The sequence below is a fragment of the Aquarana catesbeiana genome, linkage group LG01, assembly GCF_042186555.1.
Source record: "Aquarana catesbeiana isolate 2022-GZ linkage group LG01, ASM4218655v1, whole genome shotgun sequence".
Lineage (NCBI taxonomy): Eukaryota > Metazoa > Chordata > Amphibia > Anura > Ranidae > Aquarana > Aquarana catesbeiana.
In genome coordinates, this window is record NC_133324.1 from 745,056,748 (window position 1) to 745,083,283 (window position 26,536).

Genomic DNA, 26,536 nt, shown 5'->3' on the forward strand with positions numbered 1-26,536 from the left:
CATGTTGCACACACAGCCCACATATATTTCCTTGCTTACATGAACAAACTGTGCATAGGTGTTTTTATGGAAAGATTAATGTCTATCAACTGGGATGATTTATTATTTCAGAACATCTGATCAATATTTCGAGTATTAGCTCAGTGTGTACAGGTCAACTCTAAATAATGCCAGAAATTCACATATGTGAACTGCTCTTTTGGCCATCAGAAATGTGCTTAGGGTACCATTGTTGACATCCTTTGGAAAATGCAAGTTATTCTAAACTTCTGACTACAATATTTTCTAGTTGATCTGAAATGTGTGTGCAGATCAGGAAAGTCAGTTCAAACTTGCTATCTGCTGGTTTAATGACAAAGTAGAATATCAGGTTAAAACCAACCAGACATAAAAATACCGACTCCCACTCCTAACACCTATGCTGACTAACAGGTGTAAGAAAGATGTGGAATACTTGCCCATTTTCAGTCTGCACCAGTCCAGTCTGGTAATCTCCTGTGTCAGGCAGTTGCGGCTGCAGGGAAGAGGAAAGAGCACTCCGATGGCCCATCTGTTGTTGGCGCTCTCTCCTCTCCCCTGCAGCTGCTGCTGGCTGACATAGGGGAGCCAGATCACGTGAGCTGGCTGAAAATAGATAAAGTACTATATATACATCTTTCCTACACAGGTTAGTCTGCATAGGTGGTAGAAGGGGGAAGGGAGCATTTCAAGACTAGTTAGGTTTAGCCTAGAATAATACTTTAAAGTATTGAAACAAGGTGGTCAGTGAAAAAGCCAGCTAACAAGTATTTGCAGAATGAGAAATCAGCAATGGCAGTCTTTGTGTTCTCTCTCAGGAAACGTCTTTGTATCCTGGATCCAGACAGCTATAATAAACACTACATAGCAGTTACAAAGATAGAGCTGGCCATATATGGGTCAGTTTTTTTTTTTCGTTCAGCCAGAGGGTTGAATGAAAAAGAAGAAGAAGATAGCCCAATTCCCCCCATCCATACATTCAATGTGGATTTGGGAATCCTTCCCGCTGGGTCATTGTATTGTGACAGCAGGACTCCCCGGACGTCAGAATACACCGTTTAGCGATGATCAAGCGAGAATTTACCAACAAGCTGGTTAATGAAAATATCAATACTTGGATTGAAATTCGGCTGATTCCTGCGGACCCAGACCAATTTCAATACATGCCTGTCAAGTTTTAAGTGGTTATTAAAAAGTACATAATTTTTTATTTTAATGCATTCTCTGCATTTAAAGGTAAAAAATGTCCCACTACCAATTTCTTCCATCCCCTCCTTAACACCCTACCCACCAGAGCCCTCTCTCTATCCAGCACTGTGCCCGTCTGCAGCGGCAATGCTCTCTCCCTGGTCTCAGAGGACAGATTAAGAGGAGCGGGCAGTGGTGTATTTCGTTCGGGGGGGATGGATTCCCTTAATTTGCAGAGATTTTCTCTCACTTTCTGTTTATCTATGGGGCAGGAAATGAAGGGGAACCTCTGCAATGGGACAGGGATGGCAAAAATTAAACTGACAGGGGCTATAACCCCCCCTTACTCTATCCAAAATGGAAAAGTGTTGCCTATAGTTCTGCTTTAAGCACAAATTTCTGCTAAATTTATGGAGAGGACTAAGAGGATATAACCATGCCAGTGGTGCAGCAGAAAACATATAGCGCAGTGATAAAGGTATGTGGTCCAGGTATTTAGCAAAGACAGGACTGGGGGCAGGAACAAATAAATCCATCTGTTTATTTTTCTCATCAGCAATCAACAGAAATACAATTAAGATTCCTTAATATGTACCACTGACACAAGCAAAGGATTTCAGGAGAGTCCTACTACCTACCTGCCAGGTATAGGTGACCATGTCAGTGTCCCTTGTGTCCGCACCATCCCCAGATTAAAAGCCCTTTGTGACCACCCAAAGGTTTGCAGGAAAGTCTTACTACCTACCTCCTAAGTTTAGCTGACCATCTCCAATGAATCTGCACCACCCCTACTACAGTGATTAGAGACCCCGTGGCAGCTAGGTAGTTGTCCTGCAATTTCCACTCAAATGGTTTGGTTTTCCTTGCAGCCTTGGTACTTGCAGCCTGCCTGGCTCTCTTCACGTGTCTCCACTGCACCTCTCCTAACATAGGGTCTCCTCTCACAGTGAAGAGCTCCTCCCCCTTCACTCTACCGACCCACGCCCGTCAGCTGACTTTCTCCTCCAGACAGTTTTAGCCTCCCAATATGGCATCTGTCTCTCTGTAGCTGAGAACTCAGGTGAGAGGTCCGCTGTGATGATAGGACAGTCAAAACTGGAAGTGGCGGGCCCCCCACCCCGACAGTTGCGGAACGCCATCCGCCCACTGCAGTGCAACCACTTTATGGGGGCGCCAGACCGATTTGCCTTCTGGCCCAGTCCGCCCTATAAGACTGGCACTACACTAAAAGTGTAGCGCAAGCCAGCGGGAACTCTTTTCGTGCCCCCCCATGCAAAGTGCCAGCCTAGGCCAAGATACAGCGTTGGCAGCGGGAGCCATTTGCTCCTGATACGGTCTATCAAATCCAGTGAGGAGAGAGTAGGGGGCATGGCCAAGCCACGCTGTGTGTGTCTATGGATGCACACAGCCCGGCGCTGGAGTGAAGCGCACACCTGTGCCCCTATAGCAGATAGCTTGCTATGGGGGCACACTCAGGAAGGGAGGAGTGGACAGTGCTGGCAGGGGACCCCAGAAGAGGAGGTAAGGGGTCACTCTCTGCAATACCAATGTACAGATCAGGCAAGTATAACCACTTTTTTTTTTTTTTTTTTTAATTCTAGGGGGGAAAAAAGCCTTTACAACCACAATAAATGTCCCAAAGCCCAGCTTTTGCCTCCGTCATGTGGAGAAGGGGGCACGCACGATGATGGGTTTCATGTGAAAAAAAAAGTTTACAGAAAAAAGTCCCGTAGCGGTTCTTTTTTGACAACAAGTACAATTGTTCAAATAGGTTTATTGACAAATACAACCACAAAGAACAAGAAATCAAAATAGTTAAAGAGTCCAATGAACCTTGATTAGAAGTATAGTGCTCATATGAATCGCCAATGGCAAGCTGGACCTTTTCGCGGGTTTCTTTAGGTGTGGGCATGTGTAGCACAGGGCCGTATTCAGTCCGTAATTTCACAGACATCTTTAGCTTGTGACTAGTAGGAAGGGAACAAAAAATATCTTGATCAGCAGAAAACATAACATTTATTAATTTACTATTGCATTGACAGTCTTTCTCCAGACAAGAAGCGAGGAAAAATCTGGAACAGGGAAACAGACACCAATACAAAGCCGTACTGGCAATTAGCAATTCTACCTCACTTCCTATCGGATGAAACTATATATATATATATATATATATATATATATATATATATATATATATATATATATATATATATATATATATATTATATATTTATATTTATATATTTATATTTATATTTATACAAAGCCAAAGCCAATAACCCAAATATACTTTCTCTGGAATGCATTTTCAGTAATGCTGCTACATACACTTTTTTGATCATTTATTTCATCTAAACAAATTATTAGTGTTAGCAGATTCAATTACAGCAATAAAATGAACTACATACCGTATTTATCGGCGTATAACACGCACCTTCAATTTAAGTGCGGAGTTTCAGGAAAAAAACCTTTTTTTTCAAAATAAACCATTTTGAAGCAAAATAATGGTCAGTGCCCATCAATGCAGCCTGATAGGTGACCATCTGCAGCCTGATCTGCGCCCATCTCCCATTAATGCAGCCTGATGCCCATCTGCAGCCTCACCATCTCTCATGCAGGGAATCACTGAGCCGACATCTCCTGTTTACTCGGCTCTCAGTCAGCAGTCACGTACACAGTCCCGCCTCCACCATCGACATTGGTCCAATGCCAGTGGCGGAGGCGGGACTGTGAGTGTGACATCAGAGACAAGTGAGAGCCAATTATACAGAAGATGACAGCTCGGTGAATTCTGGTGGCGCTCGTCCCCCTCCGAGGTACACTATCGGCGTATAACACACACCCGTGATTTGCCCCCTATTTTCAGAGGGGAAAAGTGTGTGTTATACGCCGATAAATACGGTAATTAAAAAACAGATAGTTAAACACCTAATTGTTTTACAGATACCTTTTGTGCTTTTGAAAGCATTCACCTCAAAATATACGGTTAGGCAGATAAAAGCTTTTGCCTACATTTTTATTTTCAACTACTACCTCTAGGCAATACAGTACAACACACTATTCCAAAATTTTAGAATGGTATCCTAAATTGTACAGTAAATTGTCCATCGATGCCAAAAGAATGAAAATGTTGCTCCAGCAGAGATACAAAGGACAGATATACACTATGCCATTTTTTATCTCATAAGAGATCGATCTACTTATTTCTTAGTATTATAAAGAAGAGCAGGAAGAAGAAAACAAGCAGTTTGAAGTAGACAAAGTTCTTCAAGGCGTCAAGATATAGAGAAGTAGTCAAAAATGTAAGCCCCCATCTCTTCTCAGGAAAAGGGGATTTTAGGTGCCAAAACAAAAAAGTTGTAACACATCAATGTCTAAAAGTCACAAATTTTATTTATACAATAGAAACAGTGCTTTGATTAAACATAATACAAAAGCGCATAGAATACATACGTATAGCAGTAAATAATTAGATGAACACAATTTCTTTACCGTCAGTAAAGAAAATGTGTTAATTTTATTATTTACTGCTATATGCACAGTATCTCACAAAAGTAAGTACACCCCTCACATTTTTGTAAATATTTTATTACATCTTTTCATGTGTCAAAACTGAAGAAATGACACTTTGCTACAATGTAAAGTAGTGAGTGTACAGCTTGTATAACAGTGTAAGTTTGCTGTCCACTCAAAATAACTCAACACACAGCCATTCATGTCTAAACCGCTGGCAACGCCCCCCTAAGTGAAAATGTCCAAATTGGCCCCAATTAGCCATTTTCCCTCCCTGGCATCATGTGACTCGTTAGTGTTACAAGGTCTCAGGTGTGAATGGTGAGCAGGTGTGTTAAATTTGGTGTTATCGCTCTCACTCTCTCATACTGGTCACTGGAAGTTCAACATGGCACCTCATGGCAAAGAACTCTCCGAGGATCTGAAAAAATGAATTGTTGCTCTACATAAAGATGGCCTAGGCTATAAGAAGATTGCCAAGACCATACAGCGGTTTAACAGGACAGCTTCCACTCAGAACAGGCCTCCCCATGGTTTGACTAAAGAAGTTGAGTGCACGTGCTCAGCGTCATATCCAGAGGTTATCTTTGGGAAATAGACGTATGAGTGCTGCTAGCATTGCTGCAGAGGTTGAAGGAGTGGGGGGGTCAGCCTGTCATTCCTCAGACCATATGCCGCACACTGCATCAAATTGGTCTGCATGGCTGTCGTCCCAGAAAGAACCCTCTTCTAAAGATGATGCACAAGAAAGCCTGCAAACAGTTTTCTGAAGACAAGCAGACTAGGGACATGGATTACTGGAACCATGTCCTGTGGTCTGATGAGACCAAGATAAACTTATTTGGTTCAGATGGTGTCACTCGTGTGTGGTGGGAACCAGGTGAGGAGTACAAAGAAAAGTGTGTCTTGCCTACAGTCAAGCATTGTGGTGGGAGGGTCATGGTCTGTGGCACTACAGTTCATTGAGGAAACCATAAATGCCAACATGTACTGTGACATACTGACACTGAACATGATCCCTTCGGAGACTGGGCCACAGGGCAGTATTCCAACATGACAACAACCCCAAACACACCTCCAAGACAAATACTGCCTTGCTAAAGCAGCTGAGGGTAAAGGTGATGGACTGGCAAAGCATGTCTCCAGACCTAAACCCTATTGAGCATCTGTGGGGCATCCTCAAATGGAAGATGGAGGAGCGCAAGGTCTGTAACAGCCATCAGCGCTGTGATTTTGTCATGGAGGAGTGTTAGAGGACTCCAGTGGCAACCTTTGAAAGCTCTGGTAAACTCCATACCCAAGAGGGTTAAGGCAGTGCTGGAAAATAATTGTGGCCACACAAAATATTGACGCTTTGGACCCAATTTGGACATTTTCACTTAAGGGTGTACTCACTTTTGTTGCCAGCGGTTTAGACATTAATGGCTGTGTGTTGAGTTATTATGAGGGGACAGCAAATTTACTCTGTTATACAAGCTGTACACTCACTACTTTTGTGTAATTTCTTCAGTTTTAATCACATGAAAAGATATAATAAAATATTTACAAAAATGTGAGGGGTGTACTCACAGATACTGTATGTATTCTATACTCTTTTGTATTATGTTTAATCAAAGCACTGTTTATATTGTTTATTAGCTATTTAACTTATCAATATTGAAATGGGGTCCTGAAAAAGCCCTTTTGCTTCGGCGAAACGCATCGATCCATATACAGCAGAAGTTATATGCACCAAGACCACGCTTTGATTGCACGGAATGGTTATATCATATGTTGACAATGTCGATATGTTTCAATGATACATATTCTTTTAAATTAATATATTTTTGTATAAATAAAATTTGTGGCTTTTAGACATATTGCAATTATGTGTTGCATCCTTTTTGGTTGGAGAAGAGGTGGCGACTTACCTTTTTGACTACTTCATTTGTACAAGGGATTGTGCTAGTTATCTGATTAGTGGGTCCCCCACCTAATTATCCAAGCTATAGAGAATATCACACATGCAGTTAGCAGTAATTTTTTTTTATTGAATAGTCTTCTTATGTAACCCTGAAGATGTTTCATCACTCATTTAATTGGTTTCCACAATAAAACGAGTGAAGGGAACATACCTCAGCATTTACAGCCAATTGGACAATTCTGCCATCTTAAACCAAGCAGGAATGTAATTCTGCATAGCCAATTTTGTGATTTACATACACTGTTCACATTGCCTAACCAGACAGCTAACACACAGGGGTTGATTTACTAAAACTCAAGAGTGCAAAATCCGATGCAGCTCTGCAAGGTAGCCAATCAGCTTCTAACTGGAGCTTGTTCAATTAACCAGTTCCTGCCCGCGCTATAGCCGAAAGGCGGCTACAGTGCAGGCTTACAATGCCTTCCTTCGGACTCGGCTGGTCACAGATCGGGGTAAAGGGCCAATCACAGCAGCCCTTTACCACGTGATCAGCTGTCAGCTGCTGGAACATGTTACATGTTTCACCCTAAATATGGGTGGAACTTAAAGGTGAACTTATCCTTTAAGCGTTGAAAATAAAACCTGGATGCCAATAGGTTACTATACTGAGCTGCACCAGATTTTGCACTCTCCAGTTTTAGTAAATCAACCCCAAAGTCTCTAATTAAGCAATTAATCCTTCTTGTTCAACAATTGAGCTTTCTGCGTCACCTCTCCACCTCAACTTCCTCAATGGACAGAAAAATCAGCAACCTTACCTTTGTCTACTTAGCAGGGAGCTGACCTAGAAACAATAAAATGGATCTAGGAAACAGTAATGCTAAACTAGGGAGTAGCAGTGAGATCTTACTAACTAGCAACGGTGTGTAAATGCCAAAAATAACTGGTCACAATGAAAGATTTTTTGGCAGGTAAAACATCAAGCATAAATGAATTTCAATTATGTTTGCAGCAGTTTGCCTAGTGTTCCATTTTCAGTCTACCTCTAGGTGTGTAGCTTTAATAGTAGTGAAATTCAGGCGGTGATGTGATATTATACATAAAAATAGCTCTTGGAAAGACAATTGTCAAAGTGACTTAAACCCATGACAAAAGCAGTGAGAATTGCAGATTGTTAGCATTAGTTAGATAATTGGCTTATTTCAAACCATTATAATTAAAAGTAATTTTGCATTGTTACAAAGGTAATGCCAATTGCCCAATTTGGCATCAGCTAGGTGCAAGTGTGAATTGTTCCCTATCCATTTTATGTATGACCACAAATGAAGCATCAAGTGGACTGAACAGTGATTTCATGAAAATGATCAGCATCCACTTCCTGCTCTGAACCTACACAGCAGGTATAAATAATATCCTGTTTACTGCTCTACATTACATAAAAAGGAGAAAAAAAGATAACATGTCAGCAAAATGTAGGTAATTGAATTTGCCACATGCTGTTTGAGGCTGAGTTCACACGATCTTCGCATGCAGCTCACAGCAGGGGTCCTCGATGAGTCCCTGTTCTCCGTGTCAGAGACAAATCAGGGCTATAATTTGGAGATGTGTAAAGCGGCTCCATAGAGAACTGGTCACAATCTCCTGTCATGCGAATTGGATGCGGAGGGGGAACCCGCATCCAATTCGCATAGGAGTGAACCCAGCCTAAAGGAGTCTTCAAGCTATCAGATGTTAATTACTACTGCTGTCATTACCTCTGCTTCCATGACTATTACAGATGCAATGCATTTTCTGCTCAGGTTTACCAGATATTTACTTACTAAAAACAAAAAATAGAAGGACATAATTCACTTAAAATAAACTAAAAAAACAGCTACAAAATTTACCTTTCTTCATCTATAGCGACAGCTTTAGCATTGTCAGCCACAAACATGTCATGCGTCCTCTTCAGAGATCGGAACACTAGAGTGTGTACCGAGTGTTTCTGCACATCCTGAGAAAAAAATAAATAATAAATAGCACGACATTCAAGTGTCATTAAACCCAAATCATCAAAAACGGTCAATGCTTGCTATATTACACATTGTGTTCATACTCATTCATCCACTAGAGCATTTGTTTTCTGCAGACTGCAAAAATCTTGGTAGATCTTGCTGTTTACCATCCCTCCCTCTTTGTGTTCCTACTGCAGCCTGAGAATGTATAGATTAGCTGTTGACATCTACTGATCATGATCTAGTTTTTGTTCCCCTCGAACCTGTTCATTTCCTCCTTTTTCTGATCTGTGCAGCCCATGTGACTATAGAGTCACACATGTGGGCATATACACAGTGGTAAATGACACTACCCTCTCTCCTCCTCCATGTCCTGGTATTGCTAAACACTATGGGGATAAGATGGCATTTGATGGAGGCTTCCACTTCACTGTTAGTCTCAGTACATACACACACAGAGACAAGGCTGGAGGGGGGGCGACATCCTGTGATTGGCAGAGCCTTCTCCAGATATTCTTACAGTGCGAACAAAGTGAAAGCTATTGTTAGTCAACTTAAAAACTGCCTACTCCATGTTATTGCAAAAAATAATAAATATTTGCTTTGAAATATTCATCACCAGGCGAAAACAGAGGAGAAAAAAAGCCTAAAAAAGAAAGCTAATGCAGCCACATCTAATGATTGGTAAGCTGCAATATATTACATTTTTGGTTTTGTGTTTAATACCACTTTAATCATCCTCTGGTCCTCTACTGGATCATGTAGGTCTACTGATCAATAACGATAAGCTCTGCCCCTTGGAGGAACTCAGAGGGAACCTAAAGCCCCGTACACACAGCAGAGCTGCACGATTCTGGCTAAAATGAGAATCACAATTTTTTTTGCTTAGAATAAAGATCCTGATTCTCATGGCGTAACATCATCTTTCACATTATACAAAAAAAATTGTGCTAATTTTCCTGTTTGTTTTTTTTTTTTTTTTTTTAATTCATTGAAGTGTATTTTTTCCCAAAAAAATTGCGTATGAAAGACCGCTGCGCAAATACAATGTGACATAAAATATTGCAACAATTGCCATTTTATTCCCTAGGGTCTCTGCTAAAAAAATATATATAATGTTTGGGGGTTCCAAGTTATTTTCTAGAAAAAAATACTGATTTTAACTTTGTAAGAAACAAGTGTCAGAAAAAGGTTTAGTCTTTAAAGTGGAAGTCCACCCTAACACTTAAATTCTCCCCTGCAATCATTAATATGAGCCAAGTTCAGCCTTATGTCTCAAAATGAAAAAATACCAGTTTTTCTACCTTTATTTTGCATTATCCGATGCAGTCACATGACTTCAACTCTACTTCCTTCTGAGACTAAGATTAGCCAGTGGGTGTGGTTACTGAGAGCTAGTGACATCACTTCCTGGGAGGGACACTAGTCTTGTGTAGCCGTGGGCATAAACAGGATGGGAGGAGCTGATCATAGGTTCCTGCCCTGACTTTGGACACAAACTGTCCCCACTAGAGCAACTTGTCATGTGACTTTGGACACAAAGTTGCATGACAAGTCACAGCCCATTGATTTCAAAGGCACCTGTTCCCATCTATGCAACTTTGAAAATCAGCAACTTTGAAAAGGTACCTGCAATGCTTTGATGCAACTTTCATCCAGAGAGTGTAAATTGCATCAAAGTTGGATTCTTAATCGTGCAACTTTGTGGTCGCAATAGTGGAGACGTGACTTGTCATGCGACTGTGTTCAAAGTCGCATGACAGGTCACAGCCCATTGATTTTAACGGTACCCGTGTTCCCATCTATGCGACTTTGAAAAGGTACCTGCAATGCTTTGATGGGACTTTGATCCAGAGAGCGTAACGTTGAATCAAAGCTGCACTCAAAGTTGCACTCTAAATCGTGCAACTTTGGGGTTGCAATAGTGGAAACGTAGACTAAGGCTCCACTAGTATGAATTGTCATGCAACTTGGGACACAGTCGCATGACAAGTCATAGTCCATTGATTTCAATGGCACCCGTTCCCATTTATGCAACTTTGAAAATCAGTGACTTTAAAAAAAAGGTACCTGCAATGCTTTCATGCAACTTTAAATCAAGAGAGTGTAAAGTTGCATAAAAGTCACACTCCAAAGTTGCACTCTAGCTTTAGGCTGCTTCCACTAGTGCGACTCTAAGGTTGTGCGATTTAGAGTGCGATTGAATTAAGCTTTGGATCCAACTTTACACTCTGCATCAAAGTCGCATCAAAAGTTTTATCAAAGTAGTGCAGGCACCTTTTCAAAGTCACTGATTTTCAAAGGTGCATAGATGGGAATGTTTGTCTTTGAAATCAATGGGCTGTGACTTGCCATACAACTGTCCAAAGTCGCATGACAAATTGCAAGTCGTACTGATAAGATAACAAAGAAGAGTTCAGGGGCAGCTGAAAAAAAAACGCCCAACTGCTCCTAAACGTCCGTTTACCAGCAGCAGTGTACATGAGGCCGTATTGCCTGCAGCATTCATCCGCTCCTAATATCATTCTCTTCTCTCTGGATTCACCCCTTTCATCAACAAGTCTTGCTTTCCTTACTTTTCATGCTAAAATACAGTCAGTCTAGCTGCTCTTTCCTATCAAAAATGCAAAAACAAAGTGATTGTAAAGGCTCGTTTTTTTTTCCTAAAAAAAAAAAAAACAACAACATGTTTTAATTACCTGCTCTGTTGCAGTAGATTTGCACAGAGCACCCCCGATCGTTCTCTTCTTGGGTCCCTTGTCTCTGATCCTGGCCCCTCCTTCCTGTTCAGTGCCCCCACAGCAAGCAGCTTGCTATGGGGGGCACCCAAGCTGATTCACAGCTCCCGGTGTCCATTCAGGCACAGAGCCCTGACCTGGCCCCACCCCTCTCTCCCCTGATTGGTTAGCTGACTGACAGCAGCGGAAGCCAATGGCACCGCTGATGTGTCTCAGCCAATCAGGAAGGGGAATCTCGTCTGAGACATTCATGGACATTGCTGCACAGAGAGGGACCTCAGGTAAGTATTAGGGGGGGTGCTGCACACAGAAGGCTTTTTATCCTAATGCATAGAATACATTAAGATAAAAAAATCCACCTGTCCTTACAACCACTTGAAGCTCAGTAATACAAATGTTACCATTACATTTTACACTTAAAGCAGAGTTCCACTCAAAAATGGAACTTCCGATTTAAGGGAAGGTGACCCGCTGACATGCCACATTTGGCATGTCATTTTTTTTTGGGGGGGGGGGGGGGGGCGTAAACCCTCATTTTAGAGGGTTCCAGCTCCCACTTCCTCCCGGCGCACCGTGGTGCCGGAAGCAAGTTCATCTCTCCCCCCTCCCTCTTGGCAATCATGAGACACGTCACAGGTCCCAGATGATTGCCCTGGCCAGTCGCAGTGTGCCGCACGGCTCACATGCGCAGTGCGTGCCCGGCTGTGGAGCCAGAGCCGGGAGCCCACAGTGAAAATGCCGGCGCCGCAGAGGAGGTGGAGAGGAGCGGGGCTTCATTCCCCGCATCACTGGACCCTGGGACAAGTGAGTGTTCGATTATTAAAAGTCAGCAGCTGCAGTATTTGTAGAAATTCGCTTTAACAAATAAACCAAATTGTAGCATATAAACCGAGTTATTGATGCTGACAGCCCATACTCAGGACAGGATAAGCTTTATCCAAGGGCTGTTCATAGCTTTTTGAATGTGCCTATATATACACAGTGCCTGGAAAAAGTATTCACACCCCTTGACATTTTCCACATTTTGTCATGTTACAACCAAAAACATAAATGTATTTTATGTGATAGACCAACACAAAGTGGCATAATTGTGAAGTGGAAGGAAAATGATCAATGGTTTTCACATTTTTTTTTTTACAAATAAACATCTGAAAAGCATGGCGTGTAGGGCTGAAACAACTAATCGACAACTAATCGATTTATTAAATTAATCGATTACTATTTTCATAATCGATTAATCGGCCAGTAACATAACAGGGTTAAAAAAACTAAAATGAGCCCCTTATAATACAAAAAGAGCAAATAATCGCTACTGTGACTATGCTTTTTTTGAGCCACTGCATATTTGGAAAGGGTCAGGGACTTTTTTTTAACACAAAACGGTGCTTTTTTGGTTCAATATACTTCAATGGAGAAGCTGCAGAAAAACATGTAATGCGTTTTTTCAGCAACTTGTGTTTTTTAATCTGCCCAACAAATTGTGCAAAAAAAAATGCAAAATCATGTGCGCAAAGAATCAAAACGCACAGCAAAAAGCACTGCAGAAACAGATCAAAAGCAAACTGCATAGGTGTGTACTGAGCCTTATGCTGGCCACATGGATCAATTTTCAGACGAGAATATTCAGACGAAAAATCTTTGTACATTCACTGAAAGAATTTTTCATTTCATGAAATTTTCACTTGTTTTTAACAGTCTGTTTTTAAAATGAATGTAACTTCTGAACGAAAACCACATACACTGTCTGAAAATTCCTTTGACCAAGAAGTTTTCTATTATTTCCAAATTTTCACATCACTGTGGTTGAAAATAAATGTCGATTTGACCCCACTAACGATTAGAAAATTAAACGAACGTTCTTAAAATGACATTTTTTTTTTGAAGGAAGATATTGTTTGTTTATTTTATGAAAATAAAAAAAAATTTGATCTCCGAGTCTGATGATATTTACCAGATTTACTCTTTAATATACTGTTAGAGGACATATACTATCTCTCCTCTAATAGTATATATACAGTATATCTTCTCTAATAGTATATATACAGTATATCGCTTCTATCTGTTATTCTCAGAGTGGATTAGAGATTTTGCTCCCTAACCATATAGTTGGTTATTTACATTTACTACTACATAGAGATATTTAAGAATAAATTGCCTTTTTTTAAACTTTACAGATTAACTAAATTATACACCACACTTTTTTAAAGGTTATTAACCGATCAAAATAATAATCGGCCAACTAATTGATTATGAAAATAATCGTTAGTTGCAGCCCTAGTGGCGTGTATTTATCTCGAGCCGCTGCTCTGTGTCCCCATTCAAATGTGGGTTAACTGCGTTCCCTATGTGTGTTTCTAACTGCGGGGGGATGGTATGACTAGAGGAGAGAGATCGCTGTTCCTACAGGGGTTCTCATCCCTCCCCACTCTAAAACTAAAAAGGGTTTGCCTTTAGTTATGCTTCAAAGGTTGCTGGTAGGCTACAAGCCACTTTATTATTGTTACCGTTTCCCCAGCGTTTCTAAATCAATCAAGATTTCGACAGAACCAGGCCCCTATCTAGTGCATATCTAGCTAGCTGCCTTTTATTCATTATTGTTTTTTTTTTTTTTTTTTTAAGGCTCTACATATCTGCTTTTGTGCAGTTTCTCAAACATTTGGAACTGAATCCCATCACTGTGTGTGCTATACATTGGGGTCCTTGTATAGGGGAGACCAAGAAATTTTATATTATAACTCCTAGCAACTTGTGGACTTTGCCTCAAATTTTAGAATTCAGTATGGTAATCTTAACAGATTGTGGTTGATTTACTAAAACTGGAGTGCAAAATATGCCGCAGCTGTGCATGGTAGGCAATCAGCTTCTAACTTCAGCTTGTTCAATTAAAGCAGAGTTACACCCATTTAAAAGTCAGCCGCTACAAAAAGTGTAGCAGCTGACTTATTAAAACAGACACTCACCTGTCCCACGGTCCAGTGATGCGGACGCACAAAGCCACGCCCCTCTTCCCCTCCTCGGCGTTGTAACTGGGCGCCCAGGCGTGGCTTCACAGCCGGGCGCGCACTGCACATGCACGAGCCGCGCGTTATTAATGGCTGGGCAATCTTCTTCTGGGACCTGCGACGTGTCACAGACAATTGCAGGGAGGGAAGGGGAGAGGTGTACTTCCTTCCGGCACTGTGGTGCCAGGGGAAGAAGTGGGAGCTGGGTGGCCACTACCCCCCCCCCCACAAAAAAAAAATGACATGCTAAATGTGGCATATCAGGGGGTCACCAGTACTTAAAGTGGAAGTTCCATTTTTGGGTGGCACTCCGATTTAAGCTTTATCAAAAAAAAAAAAAAATGGAAGCCGGAATTGGTTTCTATGGAGAGCTACAGGAGATTTTGCACTCTTTACCGTACTGCATTCCTTGCATTAAGATAAAAAATGTTTAGGTGTCAGCATCCCCCCCCCCCGACCTTTTTTTTTTTTTTTACTTACCTGAGCCCTCAATTGATCCAGCACTGTGCACGTCTGCAGCTCTTCTCTCCCTTCACTTCTGGGTTTCGCTGGCTTTGCTGGGGCACGGGGAGCCATCGGCTCCCAGTTCTGTCAATCAAAGCCAGTGACGGGGGAGCAGGGGTCGGGGTCGAGTCTCACCGTCTGTGTCAATGGATGCAGCAGTGGGGCTCGGGTGCAAGCATGCATGAGTGCCCCCATGGGAAGCAGTTTCCCAAGGAGGCACTGGACAAAGGGGACAGGCCAGGAGCACCAGCTGGGGGCTCCTGGCCTCTCCCAGAAAAGTCATACCTCTTCTGTGTAGTTGGTTTTGCACAGAGCAGCCTGGATTCTCCTCTTCCCGGGTCCTTCTCTGCTGCTCCTGGCCCCTCCCTCCTGTCGAGTGCCCCCTCAGCCAGCAGCTTTCTATGGGGTACACGAGCCGAGTCAGAGCTTTGTGTATCCATTCATACACGGAGCCCCGACCCGGCCCCCTCTCTTCCCGATTGGCTGACTGACTTTGATTGACAGCTGCGAGAGCCAATGGCACCACTGCTGTGTCTCAGCCAGTCAGAAGGAGTGTGCCGGATGGCTTAGACACTTGTGGACATCGCTGGAGACAGAAAGGTCTCAGGTAAGTATTTAGGGGGGTGCTGGGGGGCTGCTACACACAAAAGGTTTTTTCTATCTTAATGCATAGAATGCATTAAGATAAAAAAAAAACCTTCTGCCTTTACAACCACTATAACCTTCAGCTTGAATATCATTTGTTTTGTAAATTTGTCTATAGGTCATTCTATGAACTTTTTGATCATCCCTCATTATCAGACTGAAGGAAAGATGCAAAAAACATGCTCCTTTTTATACCCTGCACGAAAAAATAAAACACTGCGTACACTGAATCTACAGCCAAAAAGTAAAAGTGTGGTAAATATAACAAATTAGAGGATATAAATCTGTTATCAGAAACCATAAATCATGTTTCCCAAGAAAATATATGAGAATCATGGCTTAAGGCATTTCTTTTGCATAATAATGATACTGGATAATGATGTGTATAGTATAGCAGCTCCGCTGTACAAATACTGCTGGTACGCAGAAATTTCTTGTAGCAAACTGCTGTAGGCTTTCCAAAGCAGACAGTACTGGGATTAAAACAAAAGAATTGAGGTAATATTTAATCGGATGATAAATATTCTGTTATGCAATGTTCTCAGTCTCGGATTATGTATTATCTTTAAATATGCTGTGTGTGTGAGTGATCACTAATCACCTTAAATGAATCTTGTTACGTCTACATCTTTTTCATTGAACTAAGCCACCTATAAAACAAAGAATGAAAAATAATAAAGGCTTCGGCTTAATGTACACGGGACATTTTACAACCTCCCCTTTACGATTTAACTTGACAGATAGTAAACGACGTTTAAAAACATCCGTGTTGCTGTGTTTACAAAGCCGCGTTTAGGAACGTTTTTAAAAAAAAAATTTTTTTTTTCTTCAAAATAGTCAAAAAATGTATCTCCATTGAAAAAGCGTAAGTTACAGCGTTTAAAAGTGGTTACAAGCATTTGGCGTTTAAAATGCCTCTGAACATCCGTTCTGAACGCATTTTTTTGCTTTCCAAAAAATGCTTCTAAACTCAGCTGCCTAGAAACGAGAGAGTTCAGAGGCAGCTGAAAAAAAATGCCCAACTGCTCCTAAACGTCTGTTTACCAGCAGCAGTGTACATGACGTCTTCATGTTCCAAACACAACATCGTTTAGACCCCGTGGACATTAGACATTACAAATATGCCAGTAGCTTTAGCTGTAGAATGTCGCAGTTATACTGCGGCAGGTTGGCTCTCCTTGGCGAGCCGTCGTAGCTGTATGTCGGCTCTTTAAGACGCTGTAGCAGGCGCAATGACTGCCAGGCACCCACGATTGCTCCTGAGAGAGCGAGAACTGGGATCTGTGTGTGTAAAACACACAAATCCCGGTTCTGTCAGGGGAGAGGAGACAGTGTGTTCCTACTAAGTAGGAACAGCGATCTGTCTCCTCCTCTAGTCATACCATCCCCCCACAGTTAGAAACACACAAAGGGAACACAGTTAACCCCTTGATCTCCCCCTAGTGTTAACCTCTTCCCTGCCAGTGACATTTATTTAGTAATTATTGGCTATTTTTAGCTCCGATCGCTGTATAAATGTCACTGGTCCCAAAAAAAGTGTCAAAAGTGTCAGTCGCAACATTGAAGTCCCGATAAAAATCGCAGATCACCGCCAGTACTAGTAAAAAATAAACAAAAATGGCAGAAATCTATCCCCTATTTTGTAGACGCTATAACTTTTGTGCAAACCAATCAATATACATTTATTGCGATTTTTTTTACCATAAATGTAGAAAAATACCAATCGGTCTAAACTGATGAAGAAATTAGTTTTTTTTATATATATATATATATATATATATATATATATATATATATATATATATATATATATATATATATATATATATATATATATATATATAGTAAAAAGTACAAAATATTGTGTTTTGTTCAAAATTGTCTATTGTTTGTTTATAGCGCAAAAAATAAAAACTGCAGGAGGTGATCAAATACCAGCAAAAGAAAGCTCTATTGTGGGGAAAACGCACATAAATTTTGATTGGGTACAACATCGCATGACCGCGCAATTGTCAGTTAAAGTGACGCAGTGCCGTATCGCAAAAAATGGCCTGGTCAGGAAGGGGGGGGGGGGCAAATCCACCCGGGGCTGAAGTGGTTAAAAATGCAAGTTTTGCCACGTTTTTACCACAAAAGCTTTTACAGCTGAAAAACTCCTTCAAAACGCAGTAGTTCTCAGGTTTTTTTCCCCAGCCTGAAAACACCCCGCCAAAAACCACTGATAAAAGCTTATGCGTGCATGGACACATAGGATAACATGCTAGGGAGTTTACTGGCTGCAGAAAAAAACGCCTATAGCCAAAAACAGCAGCTGTAAAAATGGCCAGTGTCCATGAGGCCTTAACATGATGGGAAAAAAAACAGGGCACGGTTAATCCCTTTTTCGTAACACCCCAAAAAGGTAATGTGAAAGCACAGTCAAAACGTCTTATCTGCTAAGGTGACCATGTAGTGGTTTTGGATAAAATCTCTTCATTAGACATGACTAGGACTATAAAAGTAAAATGTGAACTCCAATAATATTTTGTGTTCTCTTTTTAAACGTGGTGGTGAAGCTTTTGGCTCACTTTTACATTAATGAATCCATTTACAGCCTGTTGACTCAACAGTGACTTATCCCCAATCATGGCTTAATAAGAAGTTTCAGTTAGACATAGGAAGCTACAAGGTAGATAGCCAATGCAGCGGTGTTGCAGGGCAAGCTTTCTCAATTATAAAATTTGTACAAAGGTAGCAAAAAAAAAAACTAATTTGTAGGATATTTGTGCACTTGTCTATCAAACCCATTTATTTAAAAAAAAAATACATTCCAGTTCATTTTAGTGCGAAAAAATGCATTGTACAGCAGTCAAACTGGCTGAAAAGTATTCTTTGAGAAAGTCCGGAGGGACGCAATGCGTCAGTGAGCGGAAAAGTAACATTATCATGCAAAGGAGGCGCCATTTTGCATTAGTCTATTCAGCCAGTTAGATTGCTATTCAATGCATCTACCTCATTTTAAGCTTGTAAGTGCAATTTTTATTGTTTAATAAAACTTTGTGAACCATGTTATGGTGGATTTGTGTTATCTTTGAACGCGGGAATACGATGGAGACCAGGTGGAGCAGTGAAACAAGGAGCTTCCTATACTATGACCAAGCACGGTTTGACCTCATGTCATATGATTAGTGGGGTCCAAAATTTAAAAGGTGAGGATACATCTGTTATGCACAGTGGTGGTGTTCTTCGCATTGCATGAAGCAAGTATTACAAGGCACGATGAAGATTGTTTTTTTTAATACAAAAAAACTTTGTTTTAATCTCTATGAACTCATTAGACACAATTTAGTAGTTATATACAGTGTAATGCAATTAGGAATTTATTCACTTTTTTTTGTCTATGCATGGACATTTACATGCGTAAAGGTGATCTGTTTGAAACTCTTATGCACATTTTTTTTAGTACTGATTTTATTCTAGAGTGACACAAAAGTTAGGATAATAAATGGTGGGTTTTTTTCATTTATGTTGCACAATGTTTGTGCAGTTGGTTTATCAAATGTAGATTTTCAGGGGAAAAAAAAAAAAAAAACTATAATTAATTTTAGTGAGCACAAACACAATATAAATACCCAATTTTTGGGTAAAATATAAAAGATTATGTAATGTTACATCGAGCAAATAGATACCTAACATTAAAATTGCACATGCCTGTGGAATGCCAACAATCTATGGTACATTAAACAGAGTTCCACCCAAAAGTGGAAGCTCCACTTATCTGCTTCCCCTGTCAAACACAGGTACCTGATCCCACTTCCGTGTAAGGGTGCCGCAGCAACCTACGTCATTTACGGCCCCTCCCCCCTGCTTTCTGGGAGACACACACACAGGTCCCAGAAGATAGCAGGACCATTCAGAAAGCACAAGGCTTTCATTTATGGTTTCCCTTACCCAAAGCCAATTGATAGAGCAGCTTCAGGTGCCTATATAGCGGGCTCCCTGGACAGGTAAGTGTCCATATATTAAGAGTCAGCAGCTACAGTATTTGCAAATTTTTTTTAACCACGTCCCATCCAGGCCAATTCTGACATTTCTCTCCTGCATGTAAAATTCATCATTTTTTTGCTAGAAAATTACATAGAACCCCCAAACATTATATATTTTTTTTAGCAGAGACCCTAGAGAATACAATGGCGGTTGTTGCAACTTTTTATCTTGCACGGTATTCGCGCAGCAATTTTTCGAACACTTTTTTTTTGGAATTTAATAAAGTTTCATGCTTTAAAAAAAAAAAAAAAACAAACATTAAGGTTAGCCCAATTTTGGATAATAATGTAAAAGATGAAGTTACGCCAAGTAAATAGATACCCAACATGTCACACTTCTAAACTGCACACGCTCATGGAATGGTGCCAAACTTCGGTACTTAGAAATCCCCATAGGCAACGCTTTAAAAATTTTTACTGGTTACATGTTTTGAGTTACAGAGGAGGTCTAGGGCTAGAATTATTGCTTTCGCTCCAACGTTCGCGACAATACCTCACGTGTGGGTTGAACATGGTTTTCATAGGTGGGTGGGACTTACGTATGCGTTCGCTTCTGCGTGTGAGCACACAGGGACAGGGGCGCTTTGAATTTTATTTTTTTTTTTATTATTGTTAATTTAACTTTTTTTTTAGTTTGATACTTAAAAAAAAAAAAACCACACAACATTTTGATCACTTTTGTTCCTATTACAATTAATGTAAACATCCCTTGTAATAGTGGAGCCCGGGGGAGAGCGGAGAGGGCGGCATCACCGGCAAAGAGCGGAGATACCCGAACAAGGGCTTTACTGGAGCCCTGCATAGCGTGACTAATGTTCGGTGGAAGCAATGGTTGGAGCGGTGGAGAAGCAGTTTATAACTAAAGGCGCATTTCAACTGTACTTTTGGTGAGTGTACCACCAAAGGGGAAATTTCCTCACATGGTGAAGTGTCTGGTGGATGGTGTTTGTTCTTGGACAAATCACAGCACAAGTTATAACTAACCTCCTTCGCTTTCATTGACTCATATATGAACTGTATATGGAAGCTTGTCATTTGATTTTATCTGACAAGAGCGCTGCTACAATATTACAAAGGACTCCATCATTTTGAGTGTTTTAGTATTGTTTTTAATATCCCTTGTAATAGGAATATGGCATGATCGGTCCCTCTTTACAGTGAGATATAGGGTCAATAAGACCCCACATCTCCCCTCTAGGCTGGGAAGCCTGAAATTTAAAAAAAAAAAAAAAAAAGACGATCTCAACTTCCCAGCTGAGGCGGCACCATTTGTTTGAATGCAGAGGCCAGGCTTGACGTCATAACATCGCGCCCGGCCTCCGAACGGTCATAGAGACTCCGGCGACCACCTGGTTTGCCGGAAATCTGTATGAGCACCATCCGGGGCTGGCGGATCCTGTCTCCGACTTACTGATGGATGCGGTGAGTCAGTAGAAGCACCGGAGGGCGGCTGGAGGGGCATCCCCTCTCGCCGCCCATAAGAACGATCAAGCAGTGGAACAGCCGCTATGATCGTTCTTATGGTGGAGGGAATCACCGGCTGAAAAAGCCGATATCTGACTGATGCCTGTAGCTGCAGGCATCATTCGGATATACCCGCTCAAAGTCCATGACGTACCTTGGGCGGGAAGTAGTTAATACAGGCAATAAATCCTCTTTAACCACTTGACGACCGCCTCACGCCGATGTACGTCGGCAAGGTGGCACGGACAGGCAAAATCACGTACATATACGTGATTTGCCTTCCGCGGGAGGGGGGTCCGATCGGACCCCCCCCCCCGGTGCCCGAGGCGGTCGCCATTTCTTCTGGGGCGATGAGAGGTCAGGGGGAGGCCATCCATTGTTGGACACCCCCTCCCGATCGCTCCCGGCGAATGAAAATGCTTCCTTTCCTTCTGTAATGTAAACAGAGGGAAAGGAAGTGATGTCATCCCTCCTCGAGCCGGTCTTTTCATCCCGGCGCCGAGCAGAGAAAACATCAAGTAAGTCTGCACAACACTACACTAACAGTAGAACACGCCAGGCACACTTGTCACCCCCCATCACCCCCCGATCACCCCCCTGTACCCCCTGTCACTCTGACACCAATAGCATTTTTTTTTTTTTTTTTGCATTGGTGTCAGTTTGTGTCAGTTACAAGTGTTAGGGCAGTTAGGTTAGCCCCGTTTAGGTCTAGGGTACCCCCCCTTAGGTCCAGGGTACCCCCCTAACCCCCCTAATAAAGGTTAACCCCTTGATTATCCCCCGTCACCAGTGTCGCTAAGCGATCGTTTTTCTGATCGCTGTATTAGTGACACAGGTGACGCTAGTTAGGGAGGTAAGTATATAGGTTCGCTGTCAGTGTTTTATAGCGACAGGGACCCCCATATACTACCTGCTAAAGGTTTTAACCCCCTGATTGCCCCCTAGTTAACCCTTTCACCAGCGATCACCGTTTAAGTGTTACGGGTGACGCTGGTTAGCTAGTTTGTTTTTTGTAGTTTATTATAGTTTATTATAGTTTTAGGGCACCCGCCGTTTATTACCTTATAAAGGTTTAACCCCCTAATTGCCCGGCGGTGATATAAATTACGTTTTTAGGGTCAGCTAAGGTCTGCGTCGCCCCAGGCAGCGTCAGGTTAGCGCCAGTACCGCTAAAACCCACGCACGCAGCATACACCTCCCTTAGTGCTATAGTATCTGAGCGGATCGATATCTGATCCGATCAGATCTATACTCCCCAGCAGTTTAGGGTTCCCATAAACACAGTGTTAGCGGGATCAGCCCAGATACCTGCTAGCACCTGCGTTTTGCCCCTCGGCCCAGCCCTGCCCAGCCCACCCAAGTGCAGTATCGATCGATCACTGACACTTACAAAACACTAAGCACACATAACTGCAGCGTTCGCAGAGTCAGGCCTGATCCCTGCGATCGCTAACAGTTTTTTGGTAGCGTTTTGATACAGTCGCTGACAGTCAGGAGCATTTTTGCCTGTGAGTCTCACTGGTGTACCCCTAAATTTAGAGCCCAAAATGGCAAATCGAAGGTACACTAGTGAAGAGGCCTACACGTTTCTGAGCATGACAGATAGTGAAGAAGAAGTCACTCATCTGTCAAGTTCAGGCTCAGAATACGATCCTGTAGAGGACAGCGGCTCCATGACAGATAGCCCTGACGACGGAGTTGTGGTCCCTGCTAAGGTCAGGCGTACCAGACCCCAATCTTCTTCTGTCCTTGAAGTGCAAGAACCGCAGGGCTCTCGTATGGAGCAGAGAAGTACTAGCGCCGCTATTCCTTCTGGTGAACTGGCAAGCACCAGCGGCCTAGTACACCCTGGTCGTACATCCAGCACTGCAGTATCACGTGGTGACGTGGCGAGTCCCATAAGTGCAGTTCAAGCTGGTGAGGTGGCAAGCACTAGTAGTGTCCCGCTGCCACCAAGAAGACAAAGACAGGCCCGTCGTGCCCATAGTGCCCTTCCTGCTGCATTCGCCAATCCGAATTGGGAACCCACCACTTCTGCAGCACCCGTACTTCCCCCTTTCACTGGCCAACCCGGAATTCAGGTGGAAACAGTTGACTTTACGCCACTGGATTTTTATTCACTGTTTTTCACCGAAGATCTCTATAGATCTATTGTGGACCAAAGCAATTTATACGCTGGTCAACACATCGCCGCTAATCCCCAGTCCTCCCTTGCCAGAGATTGGAGACCAATTACGGTCTCCGAATTTAAGATCTTTCTGGGCCTTTCCCTCCTCATGGGGTTGAATAAAAAGAGTAAGTTGCGGTCATATTGGTTCACTGACCCAATTTACCATTCGCCCTTGTTCTCTGCTTCCATGGCCAGGGCACGATACGAGCAGATTTTGCTGTTCATGCACTTCAACGACAATGAACTCTGTCGTCCTCGTGGAGACCCTGCATATGATCGGCTCTACAAAATTCGGCCCCTCGTAAACCACTTCAACCAACGTTTTGCAGACTTGTTTACCCCCCATCAAGTTGTCTGCATTGATGAGTCCCTGATTAAATTTTCTGGCCGCTTGTCATTCAAACAGTACCTTCCCAGCAAGCGTGCCAGATACGGGGTCAAGATGTATAAGCTCTGTGACAGGGCCACAGGCTATACATATAGTTTTATGGTTTACGAGGGCAAAGATAGTCACGTAGAGCCGACAAACTGCCCTGACTACATAGGAAGTGCTGGCAAGATAGTGTGGGACTTGGTGTCACCCTTATTCGGAAAGGGGTACCACTTGTACGTGGACAATTATTATACGAGCGTGCCACTTTTTAGTCACTTGTTTGATCATCAGATTGGAGCATGTGGCACCGTGTGACCTAATCGCCGGGGCTTTCCCCAGCGGCTTGTAGATTCCCGTCTTAGGCTGGGGGAGAGAGCCTGCTTGAAGTATAATAATTTGCTCGCTATGAAGTGGAGGGATAAGAAGAATGTTTTCGTTCTCACCTCCCTTCATGCAGACACGACGACCCAAATTCCTACGGCGACTGGTGTTGTGGAGAAACCCCTCTGTGTCCACGAATACAACCTTAATATGGGAGGGGTGGACCTCAACGACCAGTTGATGGCGCCGTACCTAGTTGCCCGCAAGGCTAGACGCTGGTACAAAAAAGTGTCTGTTTATTTATTTCAATTGGCTTTGCTGAACGCTCATGTGCTATACAGAGCTTCAGGACGGACTGGATCCTTCCTTAAATTCCAGGAAGAGATCGCCAGAGCCCTTCTGTTTCCAGACGGTGCTCTACCTCACCTTCCCCAACCAAATGCAGTAAGCTGGCTGCATGAGAGGCATTTTCTTTATGCCATCCCGAGTACCCCTACCCAACGAGCCCCCCAAAAAAGATGTCGTGTCTGTAGCAAGCGCGGATTTAGGCGTGACACTCGGTCTTATTGTCCCTCCTGTCCTGGCAATCCTGGTCTTTGCATGGGTGAATGCTTTGAACGCTACCATACACTAGTTGAGTATTAGCGTAGGGTTCAGCACTGCACAGACTAGGCACGCTAACACAGGGTCTCCCAAGATGCCATTGCATTTTGAGAGACCCAAACCTGGAACCAGTTACAAAAGTTAAAAGTTACTAAAAAAAAAAAAGTGTAAAAAATAAAAAAAAACACAAAAAAAATCTAAAATAAAAAAAACAAAAATAGTTGCTGTTTTATTGTTCTCTCTCTCTCTATTGTTCTGCTCTTTTTTACGCTATTCTATTCTGCAATGTTTTATTGTTATTATGTTTTACCATGTTTGCTTTTCAGATTTTTTATACTTTACTGTGTTTTGTTGGTAACCATTTTATTGTTTTCAGGTATGCCATTCAGTTGCAGCGCGGATTTATTTATCTTGACAGCAACAGCATTTGCTCCCACGATATATAAAGCCGTGACTCCAGTGCTGTCGGAGGTGATTTCACCACCACAGTTACATACTTCAGCATATATGCCGAAGCGTGGGGGCAGCAGTGGGTGGAGGAGCAATTTGCTCCTGCCTTTTGCGGGAGGATGCCCCCATGCTTCGGCATATATAAATGGTGCATGTATGCCCATCATTAGAAGTGGGTGGATGAAGGGAGGTATTCTAATGGTGGGCATACCCACCGATCAATATCTTTTTTTCGTTCAGCCCACAGGCTGCATGAAAAAAAAGTTTACAATATATGCCCAACAAGGACCAGCAACGTACTGAGTGGTTATACCAGAATGATGCCTGCAGGTTTAGGTATCATCTTGGTATCATTCTTTTCAGCCAGCGGTCGGCTTTCATGTAAAAGCAATCCTAGCGGCTAATTAGCCTCTAGACTGCTTTTGCAAGCAGTGGGAGGGAATGCCCCCCCCCCACCGTCTTCCATGTTTTTCTCTGGCTCTCCTGTCCCAACAGGGAACCTGAAAATGCAGCCGGTGATTCAGCCAGCTGACCATAGAGCTGATCAGAGACCAGAATGGCTCCAAACATCTCTATGGCCTAAGAAACCGGAAGCTACGAGCATTTCATGACTTAGATTTTGCAGAATGTAAACAGCGCCATTGGGAAATTGGGAAAGCATTTTATCACACCGATCTTGGTGTGGTCAGATGCTTTGAGGGCAGAGGAGAGATCTAGGGTCTAATAGAGCCCAATTTAAAAAAAAAAAAAAAAAAAAAAAAGAAGGAGTACCTGTCACTACCTATTGCTATCATAGGGGATATTTACATTCCCTGAGATAACAGTAAAATTAATTAAAAAAAAAAATAAAAATGAAAGGAACAGTTTAAAAATAAGATAAAAAAGCAAAAAAATAATAAAGAAAAAAAAAAGCACCCCTGTCCCCCCCTGCTCTCGCGCAAAGGCGAACGCAAGCGTCGGTCTGGCGTCAAATGTAAACAGCAATTGCACCATGCATGTGAGGTATCACCGCGAAGGTCAGAACGAGGGCAGTAATTTTAGCAGTAGACCTCCTCTGTAAATCTAAAGTGGTAATCTGTAAAGGCTTTTAAAGGCTTTTAAAAATGTATTTATTTTGTCGCCGCTGCACGTTTGTGCGCAATTTTAAAGCATGTCATGTTTGGTATCCATGTACTCGGCCTAAGATCATCTTTTTTATTTCATCAAACATTTGGGCAATACAGTGTGTTTTAGTGCATTAAAAATGCGTTTGAAAAATCTATAGGGCATTTGCTTTAAAAAAATATATAATGTTTCGGGGTTCAAAGTAATTTTCTTGCAAAAAAAAAATTATTTTTTCATGTATTTAAAAAGTGTCAGAAAGGGGTTTGTCTTCAAGTGGTTAGAAGAGTGGGTGATGTGTGACAGAAGCTTCTAAATGTTGTGCATAAAATGCCAGGACAGTTCAAACCCCCCCCAAATGACCCCATTTTGGAAAGTAGACACCCCAAGCTATTTGCTGAGAGGCATGACGAGTCCATGGAATATTTTATATTGTGACACAAGTTGCGGGAAAGAGACAAATCTTTTTTTTTTTTTTTTTGCACAAAGTTGTCACTAAATGATATATTGCTCAAACATGCCAT

At 42.2% G+C, this 26,536-nt stretch overlaps 1 protein-coding gene across 4 annotated transcripts in view; it reads right to left on the bottom strand.

Annotated features, from left to right (window-relative positions):
- Positions 1 to 26,536, bottom strand: part of PLRG1 (pleiotropic regulator 1) — a 113,438-nt gene that overhangs the window by 59,277 nt on the left and 27,625 nt on the right. For 2 of the 4 annotated variants that reach the window (XM_073605411.1, XM_073605421.1), the window contains 2 exons: positions 8,509 to 8,615; positions 3,040 to 3,173 (listed from right to left, as the gene is read on the bottom strand). In XM_073605411.1, coding sequence (XP_073461512.1) covers positions 3,040 to 3,173; positions 8,509 to 8,615 — 241 coding nt within the window. Of the gene's footprint in view, positions 1 to 3,039; positions 3,174 to 8,508; positions 8,616 to 8,717; positions 8,915 to 16,106; positions 16,156 to 26,536 lie in introns of those variants that run through there. The other 2 variants (XM_073605430.1, XM_073605438.1) reach the window with 2 other exon arrangements.